This window comes from Amblyraja radiata, chromosome 21, assembly GCF_010909765.2.
Source record: "Amblyraja radiata isolate CabotCenter1 chromosome 21, sAmbRad1.1.pri, whole genome shotgun sequence".
Lineage (NCBI taxonomy): Eukaryota > Metazoa > Chordata > Chondrichthyes > Rajiformes > Rajidae > Amblyraja > Amblyraja radiata.
The window spans coordinates 17,515,817-17,537,104 of NC_045976.1; the positions used below are offsets into that span (position 1 = coordinate 17,515,817).

At 41.3% G+C, this 21,288-nt stretch overlaps 1 protein-coding gene across 1 annotated transcript in view; it reads left to right on the forward strand.

Moving 5' to 3' along the window:
• Positions 1 to 9,490: 9,490 nt before the first annotated feature.
• The window catches only part of LOC116984980 (mucin-19-like), a gene marked incomplete at its 3' end in the record, with an annotated part of 44,305 nt that continues 32,507 nt past the window's right edge, over positions 9,491 to 21,288 (forward strand). The window contains exons 1-6 of the mRNA XM_033039341.1: positions 9,491 to 9,599; positions 15,648 to 15,713; positions 15,831 to 16,059; positions 16,388 to 16,505; positions 18,252 to 18,330; positions 20,064 to 20,170. Of these exons, the coding sequence (XP_032895232.1) occupies positions 9,551 to 9,599; positions 15,648 to 15,713; positions 15,831 to 16,059; positions 16,388 to 16,505; positions 18,252 to 18,330; positions 20,064 to 20,170 (648 nt within the window). The remainder of the gene's footprint in view (positions 9,600 to 15,647; positions 15,714 to 15,830; positions 16,060 to 16,387; positions 16,506 to 18,251; positions 18,331 to 20,063; positions 20,171 to 21,288) is intronic.

The following is a 21,288-nucleotide window of genomic DNA, read 5'->3' on the forward strand; positions in this document are numbered from 1 at the left end:
AGTTATTGATATCATGCAATGAAGCCTCTTGAAGCAAACCGCGGTACCCGCTTTTCCTTTAATTTCCCTCTGTCAGTTTCTTCGACAAGGAGAAAGGGGAAAAGGAGATATGTGAGGCACAATAGGTGGTGAGTGCCTGAAATTGGGGTTGCTGCCAACAGGTGGTTGAGATAGATCTAATAGTGGCATTTAAGTGAATTTTAGATTGGCACATTTTTATGCATGGAATGGAGGGACATGTGAAGGTAGATAAGAGTTGACATCATGTTCGGAATGGAAATTGTGGGCTGAAGGGCCAGTTCCTGTGCTGTGGTGTTCAACGTTATAATGATGCATGCAGTGACTTCAATACAAGGTGCATGCGGACTGTTGAATTTGTCAAAATTCTCACTTCCTTTAACATGTAACAGGTTGTAACAGGCACTAGGTGGAAGATTTGCCATCTTTGATGGAAATGAGAACAAGAGATAAGGTGGTATTGAAAAGTATTACTTGAGAAGGTACAAAGCTCTGGGGGATGTGACCACATGCTTATTTTTACCTTAGTTTTATCACCAGTTGTTTCAATCTCTGTAATTAAAACATTGAGAAAATACACAAGATTAAGCTTTTGTAAAACATCAGAGAATCAGCAAACTGGCCATCGTTAATCCATCATGCTGCTCGAAACACGAAATAAACTGCTGGTAGAATGAAATGAGTCGAGTAAATTCCCCAGAGGCAAACAAATAATTGCCGTTTCATGTTGAGACCCTGCCTCAAGACTGAGAGTGTGGAGGGAAGATCCCAGCAGAATGAGGTGAGAGGGAGAGGAGAGAGAGTGGTCGGGGAGATGTGGAATCAGATGGTGAGGGGGGGAGATATGAGGGGGGGACGATGGGCTGATGAAGATTGTGGGATAGGGGGAATGGCAGCGTTAAAATACAGGCTGGTAAGTGATAGGTGAAAACAGATGAGGAAGGGATGAATCAAATATAAAATCAAATGGGGGAAGGGGAAAGATAGGTGTTCTTATGCATTTGTAGAAAGGAACTGCAGATGCTGGTTTAAACTGAAGAGAGACACAAAATGCTGGTGTATTTTATATTTCTTCAGGTCTGAAGAATGGTCTCGACCCGAAACATCACCCATTCCTTCTCTCCAGAGATGCTGCCTGAACCGCTGAATTGCCAACATTTTGAGTCTTTCTTCGTGCTTATTAATCTGTTCATGGATATGAAGATATGGGCATTGAGTACAAGTCAGGAAGTCATGATGCAGCTGTATAGGACTTTGGTTAGGCCACATTTGGAATATTGTGTGCAGTTCTGGTTCCCCATTGCAGGAAAGATGTGGGGGCTTTTGAGAGGGCACAGAGGAGGTTTACCAGAATGGTGCCTGGATTAGATGGTTTCAGCTACAGGAACAGGTTGGATAGACTTGGATTGTTTTCTCTGGAACATCAGAGGCTGAAGAGAGACTTGATATAAGTATATAAAATTATGAGAGGCACAGATAGGATAGTCAGTCAGAGCCTTCTTTCCTCAAAGATGGAAATGTCCAACACTAGAAGGTAAAGCTATAAGATGAGAGGGGGAATGTTTTATGGAGATGTGCAGGACAAGTTTTTAACACAGAGAGTGGTGGGAGCCTGGAGCACATTTCCAGGGGTGGTGATGGCATTTAATGATGGCATATGATCATGGCATTTAAGAGGCTTTATGGATAGGCACATGGAAGTGCAGGGAATAGGAGGATATGGATCCTATGCAAGCAGGTGATACCAGTTCAGCTTGACATCATGTTCGGCACAAACATTGTGGGCCGATGGGCCTGGTCCTGTGCTGTACTCCTCTATGTTCTAAAATTACCCCTCTACAGGAGGGTGAGAGGCGGGTTGGATATGATCCTACTGTAGAGTTAAATGACAGAATAGGTAACAAGGAAGTAAATGGCATATTGCAAATAATTTGAGCACTCTGAGAACTGACAAAGACTCAAATGGTTGAATGCCTTCCATTGAAACAATAAGGGTGTATGAGAAACATTTTAAAAGGTGTGTATTCCTGGCTATTTCAGATCATTATTTCATAATCAATTCTGAGTTTATTGAATATAAATTCAGACATTCAGTAGTTTAAAAGGTTATGCCTGATAAAGAAGATATCTATCCTCACATTTTCCTTCCATGTAATTGTAAGAATTGTATAACTACGATTCAGCCACCCTTCTTAACATATAAACAGACAGAATTAATGCAAGTGGCGTCATAGAAATTCTCCAGTGTGGGAAACAAACTAAGCAAATGTAGATATATTCCAAAATAATTGTTTATACATTCCTATACTAAATATATAATATTGGCATTAAATGTTCAGATTACAAAATTAAAATGTGTCATAAGTCAAGGAAATAAATTTAAATTTATAGTTAATAATTTCTAACACCTTAAAACACTCCTTAACATATGACTAGGTACACTATAAATCTTCCGATTTCATTTTATTGCGAAACCTAAGGTCACCATTGTGACTAATGGGTGCAAAGGCAATTTATATTAAATAGCAAACACACACAAAATTAATCAAAAATGCATGTCACCAGATTACATTATTCTTGAACGCAAAGGACTAACCGCTGGAGGAAATCAGCAGGTCAAGCAGCAACTGCAGAGGCAAAGGGATGGTTGCCTAACCCGATGGTTTGCTCTGAAACATTGGGGTGTGAGGGGAGACCTGATAGAAGTATGTAAAATTTAGAGAGCTATAGATAGCTCTTTAAAGGACAGACCTTTTTCTTGCAGTGGAAATGTCAAATATTAGTGGTCATAGCTTTATAGTGAGAGGGGCAAGTTTTTTTACATCGAGTGTGGTGTGTGCCTGGAAAGCGCTGCAAGGGGTGTCTGTGGAGGCAGATGTGAAAGTCACATTTAAAAGACTTTTAGAAAGGCACATGAATATACAGGGATTTGAAAGATATGGATCACGTGCAGGCAGAGGAAATTAGTTTAACTTGCGTGTTCATTTTGTGGCGTAACACCTGTTTCAGTGCTGTATTCTTCTACGTTCTATGTTGTATGAAAGACTGATCATATTTTATCTCCAACGATGCTGCTTGACTTTCTGATTTACTACAGGGCTTTGTTTTTTGCTCCAGATTCCTGGGGGACCACATTGAAACTTATCGGATAGTGAAAGGCCTGGATCGAGTGAATGTGGAGGGTGTTTCCACTGGTGGGAGAGTCTAGGACCAGAGCCTAAAGCCTCAGAATAAAAGGATGTACCATTAGAAAGGAGTTGAGAAGGGATTTCTTCAGTCAGAGGGTGGTGAAGCTGTAGAATTCATTGCCACAGACGGCTGTGAAGGCCAAGTCGATAGATATTGTTAATGTGGTGATTGACAGATTCTTATATAGTAAGGGTGTCAGGGGTTATGGTGCAAAGACAGGGGAATGGGATTGCGAGGGAAAGCTGGATCTGCTATGATTGAATGACAGAGTAGACTTGATGGGCTGAATGGCTTTATTCTGCTCCTAGAACCTCTGTACATGATTTGCAATCTCTTGCATTTTTATTATTCTTAAATGCCACTGATAGAATTGAGTCATTTGCAAGAGAATATGTAAAAATGCGTGCACACTATGGCTAGGAGGGCTGAAGTGGAGCTTTACTGGATTTATTTCTGAGAATTAAGGGCAATAGGTAGATTTGAATCAAATGACCAGTCTTTCATGGAGTTTGGAAAAATAAAGGTAAATTGCGTTGAAATGTGTAAAATGTTTGTAGTGCTTGAGCCTGTACATATTACAAGATTGAATCCACAGACTGGAGAACAAAGAACCTGGAGTCAATGTTTTTGGATCAAGACTGAGCTTTAAGATTGAACTAAGAAGGTGTGTTCCTCTCAAGGGCTGTGAATGTCAGACAATAGACAATAGACAATAGGTGCAGGAGTAGGTAATTCAGCCCTTCGAACCAGCACCGCCATTCAATGTGATAATGGCTGATCATCCCCAATCAGTACCCCCCCGTCCCTGCCTTCTCCCCATATCCCCTGACTCTGCTATCTTTAAGAGCCCTATCTAGCTGAGGATGCAGCAAACACTGCTCTGCTGTCACTGAATCACATTAGACCCTGGTCTGGCAATCCCTTTAGTTTAAAACATGAATCCTCATTTCCAAGTCATTCTATTGGTTTACCCCTTTCTATCTCTCTAATTTTCTCCAGACCTTTAACCTTTGTGCTAATGCAAGTAATAATTTCATTGTTCCATTTCGGTATGCATGACAATTAAACACTCTTGATCCCTTGGCCTTCAAGCTCTCTATACTCCTCCAATCTGGGTGCCTTCATTCGTACTGATGTTCACTGAGAAACCATGCCTTTAAGTGTTAAACCCAGGAATCTTTCCCGAAATCTCTCTTTCTCTCCAGTTCATACCGCTCCTTAAAGCTTCCCGTTTGACTAAGCTTTGGTCCCTTATTGGTTCTTATATGACAATGCGCGTGTGAAACCATGTTTTACATTTATAAGATACAAAGCAACACCTTGAGGCAGCGCAGTTGTGCTAGTGTAGAATGGCTTCCTCAAAGCCTCAAGGACTCCACTTCAACTCTGACTCTGGTGCTACTGTGCGGAGTCTCAACATTCTCCCGGTGACTGTGTGGCTTCCTCCAAGTGCTCCAGTTTCTTCCCACACAGTTGCTGACTGGTAGGTTAATTAACAAATTGTTTAGTTGAGTGAAAGGATCTGTAACTTGAGGGAATGTGGGGAGTATAACCTGAGATTAACATCAAGTAGGTATGAATGGTGCCCGCTGGTTGGCACCTGTTTCTCTGCTGCATGACTGTCACTTATTGCCGTGTGATGTGATCTATTGAGGAAGTTTAAGGGAATAAAATTGGTGAATTTCCTGAGTAACTTGTGAAGTCTTCAAGCTGCCAGAAGAAAGTTACTTTACCAGTAGAACATGTTCTTCAAATGAATGATTAACCTGGTCTCAAACTTTGAAATTTTTCAGCTTTCAAAGAGGTCACAGAAAGTATTGAAGATACTCCAATCCCCCAGATCACCATTAGCAGTTAGAAAATTAATCGAGAAGATATTGAATAACAATATCTTCTGAATGACTATGAAGCATGACTGGACCAGATACAGTAAAGCCAAATTCGGAAAATAAAAGGAATGAGAATACTGAGAATGAACAGAGAATAGAGAATGGAAGAACAACACACAAGATACACCCATGCTAGAAGTGCCGGGTTCAGAGACAGAAGGTTCCATTGGATATATCTTTATACGTTTTTAAACAGAAGCCAAACTGCAAAAGGACATTTTGGCTGAACATCTTCTACATTCAAAGTCAAGAAATGTAATGGATGATAATGAGGAAGAGAGATGGAATCTAAGGACAGAGCGAATGTAAGTGGGTGAGCAGAGATTGGTACATCTGTTTGGACCTCACTGAAGATAAGACCTATTATTGAGAAATTAAAAATCTGCAGCGGGAGCTCAATACGTCCAATCCAACATAAAGCAGGAGGACAATCCTATTGCTTTACCTTCTACCTGGATTTTAAAGGCATTCTTTTCAGCAGCCTCTTGAAGTGCTTTTCGGGTTGTCTGGTTATGTTACTCAAGGTCTAGTAAACCAGAATGGAACCTGCACAGCTCAGCTTTAAATAGTAATAAAAATATTAAAATAAAAAAAGTAATACAAATTTAATAGTCAATCCAAATCCATCTAATTTACATGGCAATCAGTTCTGGTGTTCCACAAGGATTGGTGCTGAGACCTTTATTATTTGGATGTGGACGTAGGAGGCATGATCAGAATGGTTGAACATGACATGAAGATTGACAGCATGGAGGATAGTGTTATGGTACAGGGTGACGTGTTGGTGATGTGTTGATGAAATGAGCAAAAAATGGCAATGGACTTTAATCCTGATAAATGTGAGATGATGCATTTGGGAAGTACGAATGAAGTTGAACAGACTTCAAGAATGGTAAGGTCCAAGATATCATTGAGGAGCAGAAGGACCTTTGTGTGTAATGATTTTTAAAGTGCAGTTAGTTAATGTGAATGAGAGGCATATGTGATACTGCCCATCATCAGTCAGGGCATTCAATACTTGAGCAGAGAAATTATGCTCTAACTTTATAAATCACTAGACTAAGTGGGACCCGTCGGGTCCCAGTCGCACGGGAGGCCTCGTCCCCCAGCGCAACCAGTTCCCCCAATGCAATATTCCACCACTCCCCCATTGGCCACACGGGAGGCCTGGTCCCCCAAAGCAACCCGTTCCCCAACAGAATATTCCACCACTCACCCATTCCCCTAACTGCGCAGGCTCGGCTCATTTCCCCTCATCCCCCAGCACTTCCACCCCCTTTTCATCTTCCCTCTTCCTTCCCCTCTCCTTCTCCCCTCCCCCAATCCCTCCCTCACCTTTCTTTTCCTTGCCCCTCCCCTCAGTCACTACCTACCTCCCTCCATAACTCATCTCCCCTCCCTACCCCTTCCTATCCCTCTATCCCCCAAATCCCCCACTCCTCACCTGCCCTATCCCTCCCACTGTCCCTCCTGACCTCCCCATTGTCCTCCTCGCCCTCTATTCCCCACTCCCTATCTCCCCACTTCCCCCTCCTCTACCTCTATTCCCCTCCTCCCCCACTCTCCTCACCTCCCCCACTTTCTCCCCTCTCCCTCCCTACCCCCTCCTTTCCCGCAATCCCCCCACTCTCCCTCCTCACCTCCCCAGGATCTCGAAGTTGCAGGAGTCGGCCTCTGAGTCGGCCCCTGAGCCTCTGTCCTCATCTCCCCTGGATCTCAAGGATGCAGGAGTCAGCCTCGTAGTCAGAGTCGGATTTGTACAAGCTCTGGACGACGCAGTTCCAGCCGCGTACCAGTTGGCGGTGATGAACTAACTCTGCTTGCACCGCTCCTTCAATTCTCCCCACCAGTGAGTGACAGAGGACCTGGCCAATCAGTGCAGCAATGTTGCGCTGGAAGGGCTATCGCCATCCCGGGTGACTGAAAGAAGAGGAGACCAATCTGCATGGTGGTAACTCGCAGGAGAAGAGACCAATCTGTGCATGTGTGATTTTTAAGATTTTTAAACCTTCATAACTTTTAAACTGTACTATCGATTGGAACAAAACTTGTTGCACTTGAGCACAGGAGGATGCTGAGTATGATGGCGAAAAATCATAGCGCTATCATGTATTGTTTTTGCGCAAATAGTAAAACCGGGGGGGGGGGGGGAGCGGCCTACAGCATCACACACACAATAACCACTCCCCTTAATATGATATTAATATTATTAATTCGCTCCTTTTACCCCATCCCCCGCCCTATCCACTCATGCATAGCCCCCAACTCGCAGGCGCGGCTAGAAAGGGAGAGAGGGCAGGGGCAGAAGAAGGGCAGGGGCAGAGGGAGGGAAAGAGCTGAGGGAGGGCAGGGGCAGAGAAGGGGCAGGGACAGAGGGAGAGCAGGGGCAGAGGGAGGGCAGGGGCAGAGGGAGGGCAGAGGGGGCAGAGAGGAAGCGGGAGAGGGGCAGAGAGGAAGCAGGGGGGGGCAGAGAGGAAAGGGGGTAGAGTTTGAGGGGTGGGGGGGGCTGGTTCCCGAACGCAATACTCCCTCACTCCGGGCTCCAGGCTCCCGGCTCCAGGCTCCAGGCTCCTGCCCAGGTCCAGTCGCCGGGCCCGGGCTTGGCATGCGGCAGCAACCTCCCCACCATGTGCCGACCCAGGGCGAGTAAAGGGCCCGAGTACAGGGGGGAGTGGTCAGGGGCGGTGGGAGGGGGTGACATAACTCGCAGCGCGAGCAAGAAGGCCAGGCATGCAGAGCCATTGTGACATCAACATTTTGAAGATATTTACAATTCAAATGTTTTTTTGTGTGTAATATAATGTTTCTCTTCATTTTCACAGATATGTTAGCATTGATCTCTTCTGAATTGTCTTTTCTTTCATGAATGGTGAATCAAAGATATTGCAGTAGGTCATGCTGGCAAGCATAAACCTATGAACATTCATAGTAAACTTCTCCACATGCATAACGAGCGCAGGTCCTTCTATCAGCACATCACCTCGATTTGGGCATTTAGGCATCAAAGGTAAAACGCAGCAATAGTTGAACTTAATCAAAAGTTGATGGTTGTGAGTGTTGAAGATTAATCATCCCAGGCACAAGTAATCACTGCAGGAGTTTCTCACATTGTGTTCTAGGGCCGAGCAACTTCAACAGTTTTACCAATGGCCTTCCCTCCTTTCTTCCTAACATCATAAGTGGGGATGCCCACTAATTGTTGCACACCATTCAATTCCATTCGAAACTCCACAGCAAATGGAGAAGATCATGTTGGCATGGAGCAAGACCTGGACAACATGCAGGTGCAACTGATGGGTAGCAAGTTACATTCACGCCACAAAAATACCAAACATTGATATATCCAATAACAAAGTCCAATCACCTACTCTTTAGCATTCAATGCTGAGTTCCTAACCATCAATATTCTGATCACCAATGATCAAAATCACACTGTGGCCACAGGAGCAGGTCAGAGGCTCAGGTAGTGACACCCCTCCTATTACCCAAAGTCTTTTCACTAATGTGAGGGGATTCTCTGCACGTGCCTGCATGAGTATAGCTCCAACGTTCCTGATTGTGAACATATGACACGGTACTTTAAGTTATAGAATTCAGTGCTGTGACCAGAATCCTGCAAAGAGTCGACGCAGAAGCCAAGGTGCTCTTGCTCGTCAATAGTTTGGGCCCTATTAACAATGCAGGAAACCACACATAAATAGGTCAGTGTAGGAGAAGGATGGAGATTTAAAGTGACAAGCCACATGGAACTCAGAATCCAATCTGCAGACTGAACAAATATCGACTCCATGACCCGAGGTAGAAGATCAGCCACCAGCTTATGACTGGACCCAAGGACTAGAGGTTCAAATCCTACTCCTAATTCTTATGTTCTTATATTCTAATGTCCTAATAACCTCTGAACTGCAAAGTTCACCCACGTTTCAAAGGTCCACCTACAAGACATCCAGATAGTAAACCTATTTTTCTCCCAAAGTATCCCGTTCACTGATGCTTAATGCTCGGCTTTAATTTATACCTTATCATTCAACATATGTGACCTTGCCAAGCACAGTGGGTAAATCAAATAAGGTATCATTTTACCTTGTTCCTTTCAACTTTAATTGACTGGAAGAAAACTTTCTTTTCCAGAAAATGTAATCAGCGACTGATCTGATCAATGACTAAAATTTCCATTGTTCATAGTAATTCTTGTTTGTATTCGTGACCGAGCTAAGACAAAATCAAAACCATGTCCTTAAGCCTTCTGTTATGTCTATATCTATACAGTATATATTTTTAAAGAAACTGTTTATTTTGGTGTATAATTAATTGACCTGGACTAGAAACCTCCCTAAAGTTGCCCATTTGTTCTTACACTTCCTCATTCTATTCAAATAAGATTAATGCATGTAGGAATATAAATGTTTGCAATAAGGATTGTTGATTAGTAAGAACACTGGAAGGTTACCACTATGAAATACTCTTCCTTCCTTGCTGTTCTGACCCTTCCCCTGTTCATTGGTAAGAAATGCTTTCCATTCATTATTCCATTTAAGTCATAAGTTTGCATAAAAAAAGGTAATATTAGTTGATGTTAGAAAAATATATATTTGTGATAGTGAAATATAGAAACAATTTTAATGGTGCACAATATTTTTTGTTAAAATAGAAATAATTTGTTTCAGCATTAAATTGCTCAAGAAATGTTCATCTTACCAGATCTGCATTGAAAGGTTGAAGATGCTTAAGTATGTGAGAAGTCTATTTTGCTAAATGAGCTGATTTGCTGAATGTTGCCCTGTCCAATATATTCAGCAGCATACTGTATTTTAGTTAAACAAAACATGGTTGGGACGCACATCATGGCACCATACAATGACTTCTTATATTACATGTTGCACAATTTCTCATTTATGGATTAATAATCAAATGTTTCATGTATTTTAATATTGGTTCCCTAAAATATGCAAAGCTTAAAATATTCTAATTTCTAAGAATATTTATTAATATTTATTATAGTTAACGATGTTAAGAATAAGGGGCGGCACAATAGTGCAATTGTAGAGTTGCTACCTTACAGCATCAGACACCCAGGTTCGATCCCGCCTAAGGACGCTGCCTGTACGGAATTTAGATGTTCCACCTGTGACTGCATAGGTCTCCTCCGGGTGCTCCAGTTTCTTCCTACACTCTAAAGATGTGCAGGTTTGTAGATTAATTGGCTTCTGCAAATTGTCCCTAGTGTGTAGGATAGAACTAATGTACAGGTGATCACTGATCGGCATGGACTGTTTCCACACTATATCTCAAAAATAAATTTCAAATGTTTCCAATGAAATTAAAATGTTGTTAATATTATATCCTATAGCAAAAACTTAGCAGAGCAATTGAAATAAAAATAGCATATTTTCCACTCATGTTACAAATGTGTAAATTAAGCGCATTGTGTAAGTAAGGATATTAAAAATTAAATGGAAAAAGTATTTCTATTCGGCTTAGACACAAAAAGTTGGAGTAACTCTCAGTGGGACAGGCAGCATCTCTGGAGAGAAGGAATGGGTGACGTTTCGGGTTGAGGTCTTTCTTCAGCTTGCTGACTGAATATTTTAATTGAGAAGGGATGGTACAAATGCATGTCTTTGCGGAATTATATTATTAAAATTGTTGTAAATGTGATACTTAAGAAACTTAATAGCATCCCGCTCCTCAACAGAACTGCCCCCACCATTGACTCCTTTAAGTCACAACTCAAAACCTATTTCTACTCCCTAACGTATTTGAGCCCCTCTGAGGGGGCGCTGTCAACAGTTTATGGATGTATTGTTAGGTTTGTCTACAGTTGTATGCATCAAATTAGTACCTGCACTGATGTAAAGCACTTTGGTCAACGTGAGTTGTTTTTAAATGTTCTATACAAATAAATGTATTATTAATATTATTATTATTAACTCATTAAAACCTCAAGATAAAGTAAATAAATAAGTAAATCAACGTGGGGAATTCTCCTTCAAATGACCAGGAGCTCCAATTATGTGCCAGGTTTGACCAGTTTGAAATCGGAGAAGTGGTTTGAATTGAATTGAATTTGAATTGAATTGATTTTATTAGGGACAGTGCATATTAATAAACATTTGCATGTAATATGCAAGATTGTAGCCGGCAGCTTATTTCCATCTTTAGTCCCAACACAAGGTAAACACATCCCAAACAAGGTAAAAACAAAAGACAAAAACAAAAACAAAACAAACAATAAAGTAAAAAAGTAGCAATAAAAGAGTACCATAGGATAATTTTAAGGTAGATTATGATTGCAATTTTGATTTTGCAGTAACCATGTTTTTAGATGTTTGGTAAATGAGGTAAGGGTTGGCAGATCCCGTATCGCGTTCCAGGTCTGCGACGCTCGATATGAAAATACTGACTGCCCAAAGACACTTTTCCTAAACGGGACTATACAATCACCCCTGGAGGCTGCTCTTGTCGACCTATTTGTGTTTTTCTTTATGAAGTCCTTTAACGGAGGTGGGGCTAGTCCACGGAAGATTTTGTAAACCAAAATCGAGTCAGAATATTTTATTACGTTTTCCCAGCTCAGCAGATCAAATTTCTTCAGGATGCTACAGTGATGGTACATTCTGGGCTTTTTGTCAAGAGTTTTTAGGGCTTGTTTCCTCGGCATAATGTTAGAAAATTCCAGCAAGATGGAATGGTGAGAATCAACTTATCCAGAACACAATAGATGAGTGGCCGCTGAATGGGAAAGGTTCCTGCCGGAACCACCTACCACCACCAATATGATTCCGCCCAATTCCTCTGCGTCCAATACTTAATAAATCAGTCCAATAGTATTTTAATTATCTTTGCATGCTGAGAAATTGGGATATTAATGAAATAAATACTCTTGGATGTTCATTTGCTTAGCTGTTGGACTTTTCAATGATTTGCTCTGAAATAAATACCTGTGGGTCCTGCATTATTCACACACAATGTTGCACCAGATTTAGATTTCATTAAACTGTGTGGTTCAGGCAAAGCCCAAAATTAGATCTGAATGTCCACAACAATGTAGAGTATACCTCTTGTTTCCTGATACCAGTACTGAAAAACATTTCCATGGTGGTTATGAAGAATATTCAATGTTCAATGCAACGACTTGGATAGTTCATGTTGATGAGCGGCCAAAATAATGGTGCTTTCAGATAACGGTGCGATCAGACACAATAGTTAAATCAGTAGGCTGTGTACAGGCCTCTGAAGCTCTAAAGGCTTTACACATTAAGTCTAATTACTCGCTGCGCCCACACCATTCACCAATGACCCAATGCCATTTGATCAAGTTAGGGACAGTATGACAGAACTGGGGCTAAGGCTGAATGACCTCAGGATCATCTGGGAAAGTGATGGCTTCATGGATAGGAGTTATAATGTAGTGGTCACAGGCAGAAAGTAGATGGGTGAGCACCAGGAATACTCTGTAGCCATTCCCCTTGAAAGCAAGTATACCCTTTTGGATACTATTGAGGGGGAATTACTGTTCAGAGAAGAGTAGCAGCAGCAACTCATTGGTGCCAGGCATGAACCTGACACACAGCAGGGACGAGGGGAGGCAGACAGAGCAATAGTGATAGGAGGCTCGATAGTTAGTGGGACAGACAGGAAATTCTGTGTCCACAATTGTGACTCTGAGATGCTGGGTTGCCTCCCTGGTGCCAGGGTCTAGTTTGGAGGCAGAACATTCTCAAGGGGGAAAGAGAGCAGCCGGAGATTGTTGTGTATACTGGCACAAATGACAAAGCTAGGAAAAGGGATGAGGTACTGCGGAGTGAATTAAGGGAGTTATGCAAAAGGTGAAAATGCAGGACCATGAGGGTGGTAATCTCTGGATTACTCCCTAGTTCACGTGCTAGTGAGGGAAGGAATAGAAGGGTCAGAAGATGAATGTATGTCTCAGGAATTGGTGCAGGGAAAAGTGAATCAGACGTTTAGATCATTGGGATCTCTCCAGGGTCTGTGATAGTGGGAGAGGTTGCACTGTAGGGAGACCAATATCTTTGCAGAGAGGTTCACTTGTGGTATTCCAGAGGGTGGCAGGAGGGTAGGAATGAGACCAAAAGATTGCCAAATGGAAGAACTGGTGGTGTGGTGAAAGCTATGAGCAGTAAGTCTCAAAGGAAGGACAGGCAGAGAAAAGATTAAGGACAATGGTGAAACTGATGGAAGGATATGTGTTTATTTTAGCAAGGAGCTCTGTGGCTAAAGCAAAACTTAGATCCTGGATCATTGCTTGGAAGGATCCATGCTTGGAAGAGCCCTTCTATGAAGGGACTGTAGATACTGGCTTAAACCAAAGATAGACACAAAATGCTGGAGGAACTTAGCGGGTCAGGCAGCATCTCTGGAGAGAAGGAATGGGTGATATTTTGGGTCGAGATCCTTCTTCAGACCCGGAAGAATGATTGTGATCACTTTGGAGATTTGGTTGCGAGAGGGACAGGACTGGCAGCTCAACTTTCCTGGATTCCGATGTTGCAGTTGTGGTAGAGAGTGAAGAAAAAGAGGTGGAGAAATTGTTTATTAATCGGGGATTAATAACAATTAACCCCCCCCCCATTAGCATGCAATAAATAGAGGAACAAATATGTAGACAGATTATGGAAAGATGCAAAAGCAACAGTGAGTGATTATATTTTCATATTTTCCCCAATATTGACTGGGATGTTGATATTGAATGGAAAAGCTTAGAACAGCCATAAATCGTTAGGTGTATTGAGAGGGTATCCTGAAGCAGTATGTAGATTATTCAACAAGAGGAGGGTCAATACTGGACCTTGTACTGGGATACAAGCCTGGCCAGCTGATGGTGTTTCAGTGGAAGAGCATTTTTGGAACAGTGATCACAGTTTCATAAGTTTTACAAAAGTGCTAGAGTAACTCAACGGGTCAGGCAGCATCTCTGAAAAACCATAGACAGGTGACCTTCAGGATCAGGACTCTTCTTCAACTGATCAGTCTTGGCTGCAGCAGGTATTGTCTTACAAACTCAAGTGAGTTTTTAGAGGAGGTATTGAAGGTAGGGTGATTTATGTTGTCGATTTGGATTTTAGTAAGGCATTTGATAAAGTCCTTCACAATAGGCTGATCGAGAGAATTAAATGTTTGGGATCCATGGTGACTTAGTTATTTGGATTCAGAACTGTTTTATTCAGAGAAGGCAGGGTTGTGGTGGAATGGTGTTATTCTGACTGGAGGTCTATTTGGCCAGCAAAGATCTGTGCTGGGACTTTTATTGTTTGTGATTTATATAAACAACTTGGACATAAATGTAGTGCATAATTTTACAAACAACACCAAAATTGGTAGTTTCAGATGGTGAAGAAGGTTGTCAAAATATTCAGAGGGATATAGATCAGTTACAGAAACGGGCAAAAAAATAGCAGATAAAATGTAATGCTGGCAACTGTGAGGTATTGAACTTGGGAGGTTGAATGTAAGAATACAGTTACATTATACAGTATACAGTTAAAGGCAAGATCCTTAATAGCATTATTGCATAGAGGGTTCTTGGGGTCCAAGTCCATAGCTCCCTGAAAGTGGTAACATGAGCAGATAGAGTGATTAAAAAAGGCATATGGTATGCATGCCTTCATCGGGTGGAGCGGTGAGTATAAGAATCAGGAAGTCATGTTGAAGATTTGTAGGGCTTTGGTTAAGCCACATTGGAGCCTGGATTAGATGTTGCCAGGTCCACTCAGCTCCAGATGTCATCATAGTCAATAATGGCCAAATTAAATCAGAGTGACTGCCCTTGACATCCAGGGAGAAGCTGACTGTGTGTGGCATCAAGAAGTCAAGAAAGAATTATGTCAATGGGCATCAAGGAAGAGCACTCCAGTTGTTGAAGTCATACCTGAAACAAGAGAAGATGACTGTGATTACTGTCCACCATCCAGCCCCAGGACTTTGCTGCCAGCATTCCTTAGGGATGTGTTCTTGGTCCCATCATCTCCAATTGCTTCATCTATGTCATTTCTTCCTTCATTAAATCAAAAGTGGAGATGTACATTCATGACTGGCCAATGTTTCATTCCGTTTTACAGCTCCTCAAAAAATGCATGTAACATGATCTAAGCAACCCTAGGCATGGGTTGATATCTTTCAGGTAATAAATGGACCTGAAAAGTGCCAGCCAACAACCATCTCATACAACTGAGAATCTACCCACCACCATTCAATGGCATTACAATCACTGGGTTTTGCACCATCAGCATCCTGGTCATTAAAGACCACAAAACTCATATGACCCAGCCTTATAACAACTGTGCTACAAAAGCAGTTCAAAAGGCTGAAACCCCAAGTGATGGATTCATCACACTACAACCCAAAGAATTTTCACCATCCACATGGCACAAATGAGGAGTGTAATGGAATATTCTTCTTGTTAAATACGTTGAAGTATATTTTTTATTTTACAGCCACAAATCTCAATCTCTTATTTTATCACTTTATTCAATCTCTTTCAATCTCTATTTTAAGTATCTTTGTCTCTTCAACCTCTTTATTTTCAATTAGGCCTGGATGTCCCTGCGCTCTCACTGATCTCCAATAATGTGGAGGATACATCACACGATGGCATTGGTCAGTAACTCTTAATCTTCTGATTAAATTGGCTATGTTTTTGATCAAACGTCTTTAACAGAATCACTGTCATTCTATAAGCAAATAACATTGATCGTTCTTCTCCTCTGCCATCAGGGACCTGTTACACCTGGGGCAAAGGAGCATTCCGGACCTTTCAGGATGATTTTTTCCACTTCAGATCAAAGTGCAACTTTATTCTGACTCGTCTGTGCAGGGGCAATGGAGAGGATTTTAACATACAGATCCACAGAGGATCGAATGGCGATCTGGAACATGTGCACATGCAAATTGAAGGCATCTCTGTTACGATAGAAAATAAAACAATTACAGTGAAAGATACGAGGTATGTTATGCTCACATTGTCTATCGTGGGTTCATTTAACCGTGTTTTAATTCAAAGATTTTTGTACTTGATGTGAACATTGTGCTTGAATTTCTTGTGAACAATAAGGTCAGGAGAGCTGTTTCAACATGGGCTGGGCAAGATATAAATTTTCACTGAGGTAAATGTAAAGCAAGTCAAGTGGAACTAAACCAAAAACATAAAACGGATGATCGGTGATGGATATCATCCAAATAAATTGCAGAGAATGACTGGGATTTTTTTTTTACTGCGCCAGATTCCTTTCCAGATCCAAATAAGTTAATGATTGCACATTTTTCTATTGTAGAATAAAATTGCCCTATGGTAATAAAATCATTACCGTGCAGGAACATGGAAATGGCATACGATTTTCAAACAGGAAGCACACGATTGCTCTGATCTGGAATAAGCGTGATTCGTTGTCGGTAAGATAAAGACTGGAATTTTCACTGTGGATTATTGAGCCATACAGCACGGAAGCAGTCCCTTTGACCAAACCTGCCCATGCCAACTTAGATGCCCCATTTAACTGGTTCCCATTTGCCCACATTTGACCCATATCCATTTGCACATGTACCTGTGCAAATGTCTTTTAATATCAATTTTCCTACTTCCGATGTATCGCAACTTGCAACATTTGACAGGAACTCTGTATATTATCTTTCTCAGTTGGCCATTCTCATGCTTGAGTATAAATGATGAGGGTAGATATTATTTGAGAAGGCAAGGTCTGGTTTTATTTTCCCATCTGAAGAAAAGCTGCATACAGGCACACCACAGAGGAGGTTATTGGGTGATTCCAATGTCAGCCACAATTGCTGATTACACAGCATTAAGGACCAAAGACTGATTTTATCACAGAATTGATATGGAAATATCTATCACTAACTACATTTTGCCATTAGAAAAAATACCCTACTTTTATTGAGAGTAGTTGAACCAGTTTCTGTTCCCTCTCCAGATTTTATTTTGGAGAAAGTTGACTTTATAGATATAGACATTTTCTCAGTCACATTCCCCTTTACCATCTTAATCTTTTGGATTAACCTACCATGGGTTGCTTTCAGAATGGGTTGCTTTCAGAATGGCAGGAAGTGACTAGAGGGGGACTGCAAGGCTCGGTGCAGGGACCACAGCAATTTACAATATATATTAATGATTTAGATGAAGGGATTACAAGTAACATTAGCAAATTTGCAGATGACACAAATCTGGGTGGCAGTGTGAACTGTGAGGAGGATGCTATGAGAATGCGGGGTGACTTGGACAGGTTGGATGAGTGGGCAGATGCATGGCAGATGCAGTTTAATGTGCATAAGTGTGAGGTTATCCACTTTGGCAGCAAAAACAGGAAGGAAGATTATTATCTAAATGGTGTCAAGTTGGGAAAAGAGGAAGTACAACAGGATCTGGGGATCCTTGTTCATCAAGCAATGAAAGTAAGCATGCAGGTACAGCAGGCAGTGAAGAATTCGAATGGCATGTTGGCCTTCATAACAAGAGGAGTTGAGTATAGGAACAATGAGGTCCTTCTGCAGTTGTGCAGGACCCTAGTGAGACCAGACCTGGTGTATTGTGTGCAGTTCTGGTCTCCAAATTTGAGGAAGGACATTCTTGCTATTGTGGGAGTGCAGCGTAGGTTCACAAGGTTAATTCCCGGGATGGTGGGACTGTCATATGCTGAGAGGATGGAGCGGCTGGGCTTGTATACTCTGGAATTTAGAAGAATGAGAGGCGATCTTATTGAAACATATAAGATTATTAAGGGTTTGGACACGCTAGAGGCAGGAAACATGTTCCCAATGTTGCGGGAGTCCAGAACCAGGGGTTACATTTTAAGAATAAGGGGTAGCCATTTAGAATGGAGATGAGGAAACACATTTTCACACAGAGAGTTGTGAGTCTGTGGAATTCTCTGCCTCAGAGGGCAGTGGAGGCTGGTTCTCTGGATACTTTCAAGGGAGAGCTAGATAGGGCTCTTGAAGATAGCGGTGTCAGGCGATATGGGGAGAAGGCAGGAACGGGGTACTGATTGTGGATGATCAGCCATGATCACATTGAATAGCGGTGCTGGCTTGAAGGACCGAATGACCTACTTCTGCACCTATTGTCTATTGTCTACTGCCATAAGATATACATAACATATTTAGAATCTTACTGTTTATTTACAGGTAACCTTGGATACCAAATATAAAAACAAAACATGTGGTCTATGTGGGAATTTTCAAGAACAACGTGGAATCAATTCTGGTAATTAAAGCTGTTACAGAGTAAAACCATATTTTTGCATTTTTGCACAAATCTCTTACAGTAATCGTGGTATCATTATGAGCTGTAATGCGCATTAATTCAAATGAGAACCATTCTTCTGAATACCTGTTCTAATGTACATTGCTAGCAGAAGTCATTTAAAAAATACAAGGACAGCTTTGTAAACAAGCAGTACGGTCCACAGAGCACAGACTACTGGCTGCTCACAGGGTGTGGTTTGCATCGGCAAAATCCTTGAAAAGTTGATATGCTTTGAGTTTGGAGAGATTTTACTGAGAGGGTCTGTCTCCAAGTGTACATCTACTAGATGTGATGAATAAAGGCCATTTATATCCACCAGCTTCAGCCTCTCAATGACTCCGTTCAGTCACAACATCTTGGCCCTGGAGATGCTCTCTGTAGAATCTCCCCAAAATGAATTCCCAATAATCCCAATAGTTCAAAAAACTAGTGATTAATATATTATTTCAATAAAATATCAGTGAATACACTGAACGGTACAGCACAATAATTGGCCCTTCAGCCCACAATGTCTGGGCCGAACATGAAGCCAAGACCAACTCTTACCTGCCCCCACATAATCCATATCACTCCATTCCCTGCATATCCATATGCCAATCCAAAAGTCTCTTAAGCTCCACTATCATATTTGCCTCAACCACCATCCCTGGCAGAATGTTCCAGGTACTCTCCAGCCATTTTGTAAAACACTTGCCCCACCCATCTCCTTTAAACTTTGCCCAAGCTACAAAGCTATGCCTTCTTGTATTTGATTTTTCATTCAGGGGCAAAGTCATCTGACTGTCTATCCTTTCTATGCCTCTCATAGTGTTATATACTTCTATCAGGTCTCACCACAACCTCCAGTGTTCCAGAGAAAGCAATCTAAGTCTGCTCAACTGCTCCCTGTAGCTAATACCTCCTTAACCAGGGCTCATTCTGGTAAACCTCGGCTGCGCCCTTTCCAATGCCTCCATTTGCTTCCTACAATGGGGCGACCAGAGCTATAACCAATCAACAATGGATAATTAATTTCATTGGGGTGAACAAAAGTCAATTTACAGGGAAATTTTGCTTTAAGAACTTAATCATGGAGAAAACAATGTGGCACAAAATCTTTTCAGGAATGAAATCTACTTCTGCACTTTGAACAAAAAACACTCAAGCAATCCAGTACAATTACAGTGTAGACTGCTAACCTGTACAGAACCCATTATGAGAATGGATATAGAATTAACAATGGACACAAGCTGATATATAATGTTTTTAATGATGGTACATGCCGGTTCAGTATACTGGCACCTAGCAAAATTTAAAAGCTAATTTTTCAAATTCAATTTTAATAAAATTTTTAACATGTGTGGATTTTAAACTTTTTAGTTATTAGATTCTCATATTAGAATTTGATAGATCACAAATTCAAAAAAGAAGGGGGGTAAATTGGTGGAAAGAAATTGGTGATAAATGTAGCTTAATATTTTAATTGATATGCATACCGGCACTTCTTCGTCTACAAAAAAACCCATCCAATAGTATAACATGGTGACACTATTTTAATGGGGAATGCGCAGTGATAGAATGTTTCATATATTTTATAAATGATTAAATAAATATAATTCCCAAACATTTCCAAATATAATATTACTGTTTGGGTTTTAGAGATTTGTAGTAGCTGACATCTCATAGTATGTTTCTCTCCTTGATTTGTGCAGCGTCTACTGATGCTTTATACAAAATCATGGTTGCCAATCAGCTGGATGTTCTGGGAAATGTGTGCACTAATGAAAGGCCTACAGATTCAACATGCACAGCAGTTGATGTAAGGTTTGATAATCAATTAAGTGGTGATATACATTTGCTTACAGAAATGCTCATTTATTTTCATTTCGGACAGTTTCTAATTCTGGATGTGAATATAATAGTGAAAGATCAGCAATATGTTTATGACTGGATATGAATGATTCAAGTAGAATGTAATAACAAATTGTCAATTTTCATAGTTATTCCATATGATGCTTGCCAGACCTTGAAGAACCAAGGAATAGTTTTATTGTCCTTCTGATTTATTTTACTGATTGTATGCCTCCTTGTCACCTTCCCCTCAGATAACAATGAACCATTCTACATTTCCTTATGTTTAAAAAGGAACTCCAGATGCTGGAAAATCGAAGGTAGACAAAAATGCTGGAGAAACTCAGCGGGTGAGGCAGCATCTATGGAGTTTCTCCAGCATTTTTGTCTACATTTCCTTATCATCATCTGCTTTGAACAATCGTTTTCACATCGTATCCCCTCCATATATCTGGACTCCCTCTCCCCTGACTCTCAGTCTGAAGAAGGGTCTCGACCCGAAACTCCACCCATTCCTTCTCTCCAGCGATGCTGCCTGTTCCGCTGAGTTACCCCAGCATTTTGTGTCTATCTTCAAGGATTATTTGGTGGGCGGGTCAACAGCTGGAAGGTACAATAGCACACACAGCCTAAGGCACCTGGCTACGATGCTATGATGATCATGGAATAATGTCAGTAGAAATTTGAAATAAAAGGGCATGTGTACATAAGGAGAGTAGACTTACAGCCATAGAATTAGCTGCAAAATCAAAGCAATGACTAGGAGGTGTGCAAAGACACAGAAAAACAGCTGGTTTACAGCATAACCGACCATGACAACTCCAGGGAATAACTTTCGCTGACTCAGAAAAACTCGTCAAGTCGAACCCCCACCGGGTTCATTTGACCATCTAATAGCTAAATAGTTAAGTAGGTTTTCAAAGTTCCTTTCACCCTCTGAAGGTGGTGATTTATGAACTAAACGGCTGTGTAAACAATGAGACTTGTTTGGAGACTGCATCATGAATCTTTGTTTTTATCTAATTGCAACTAATAAACTAGTGTCATTAGTTGGCAAAGTTATTGCGGGTATGTTTTATCCAGCAC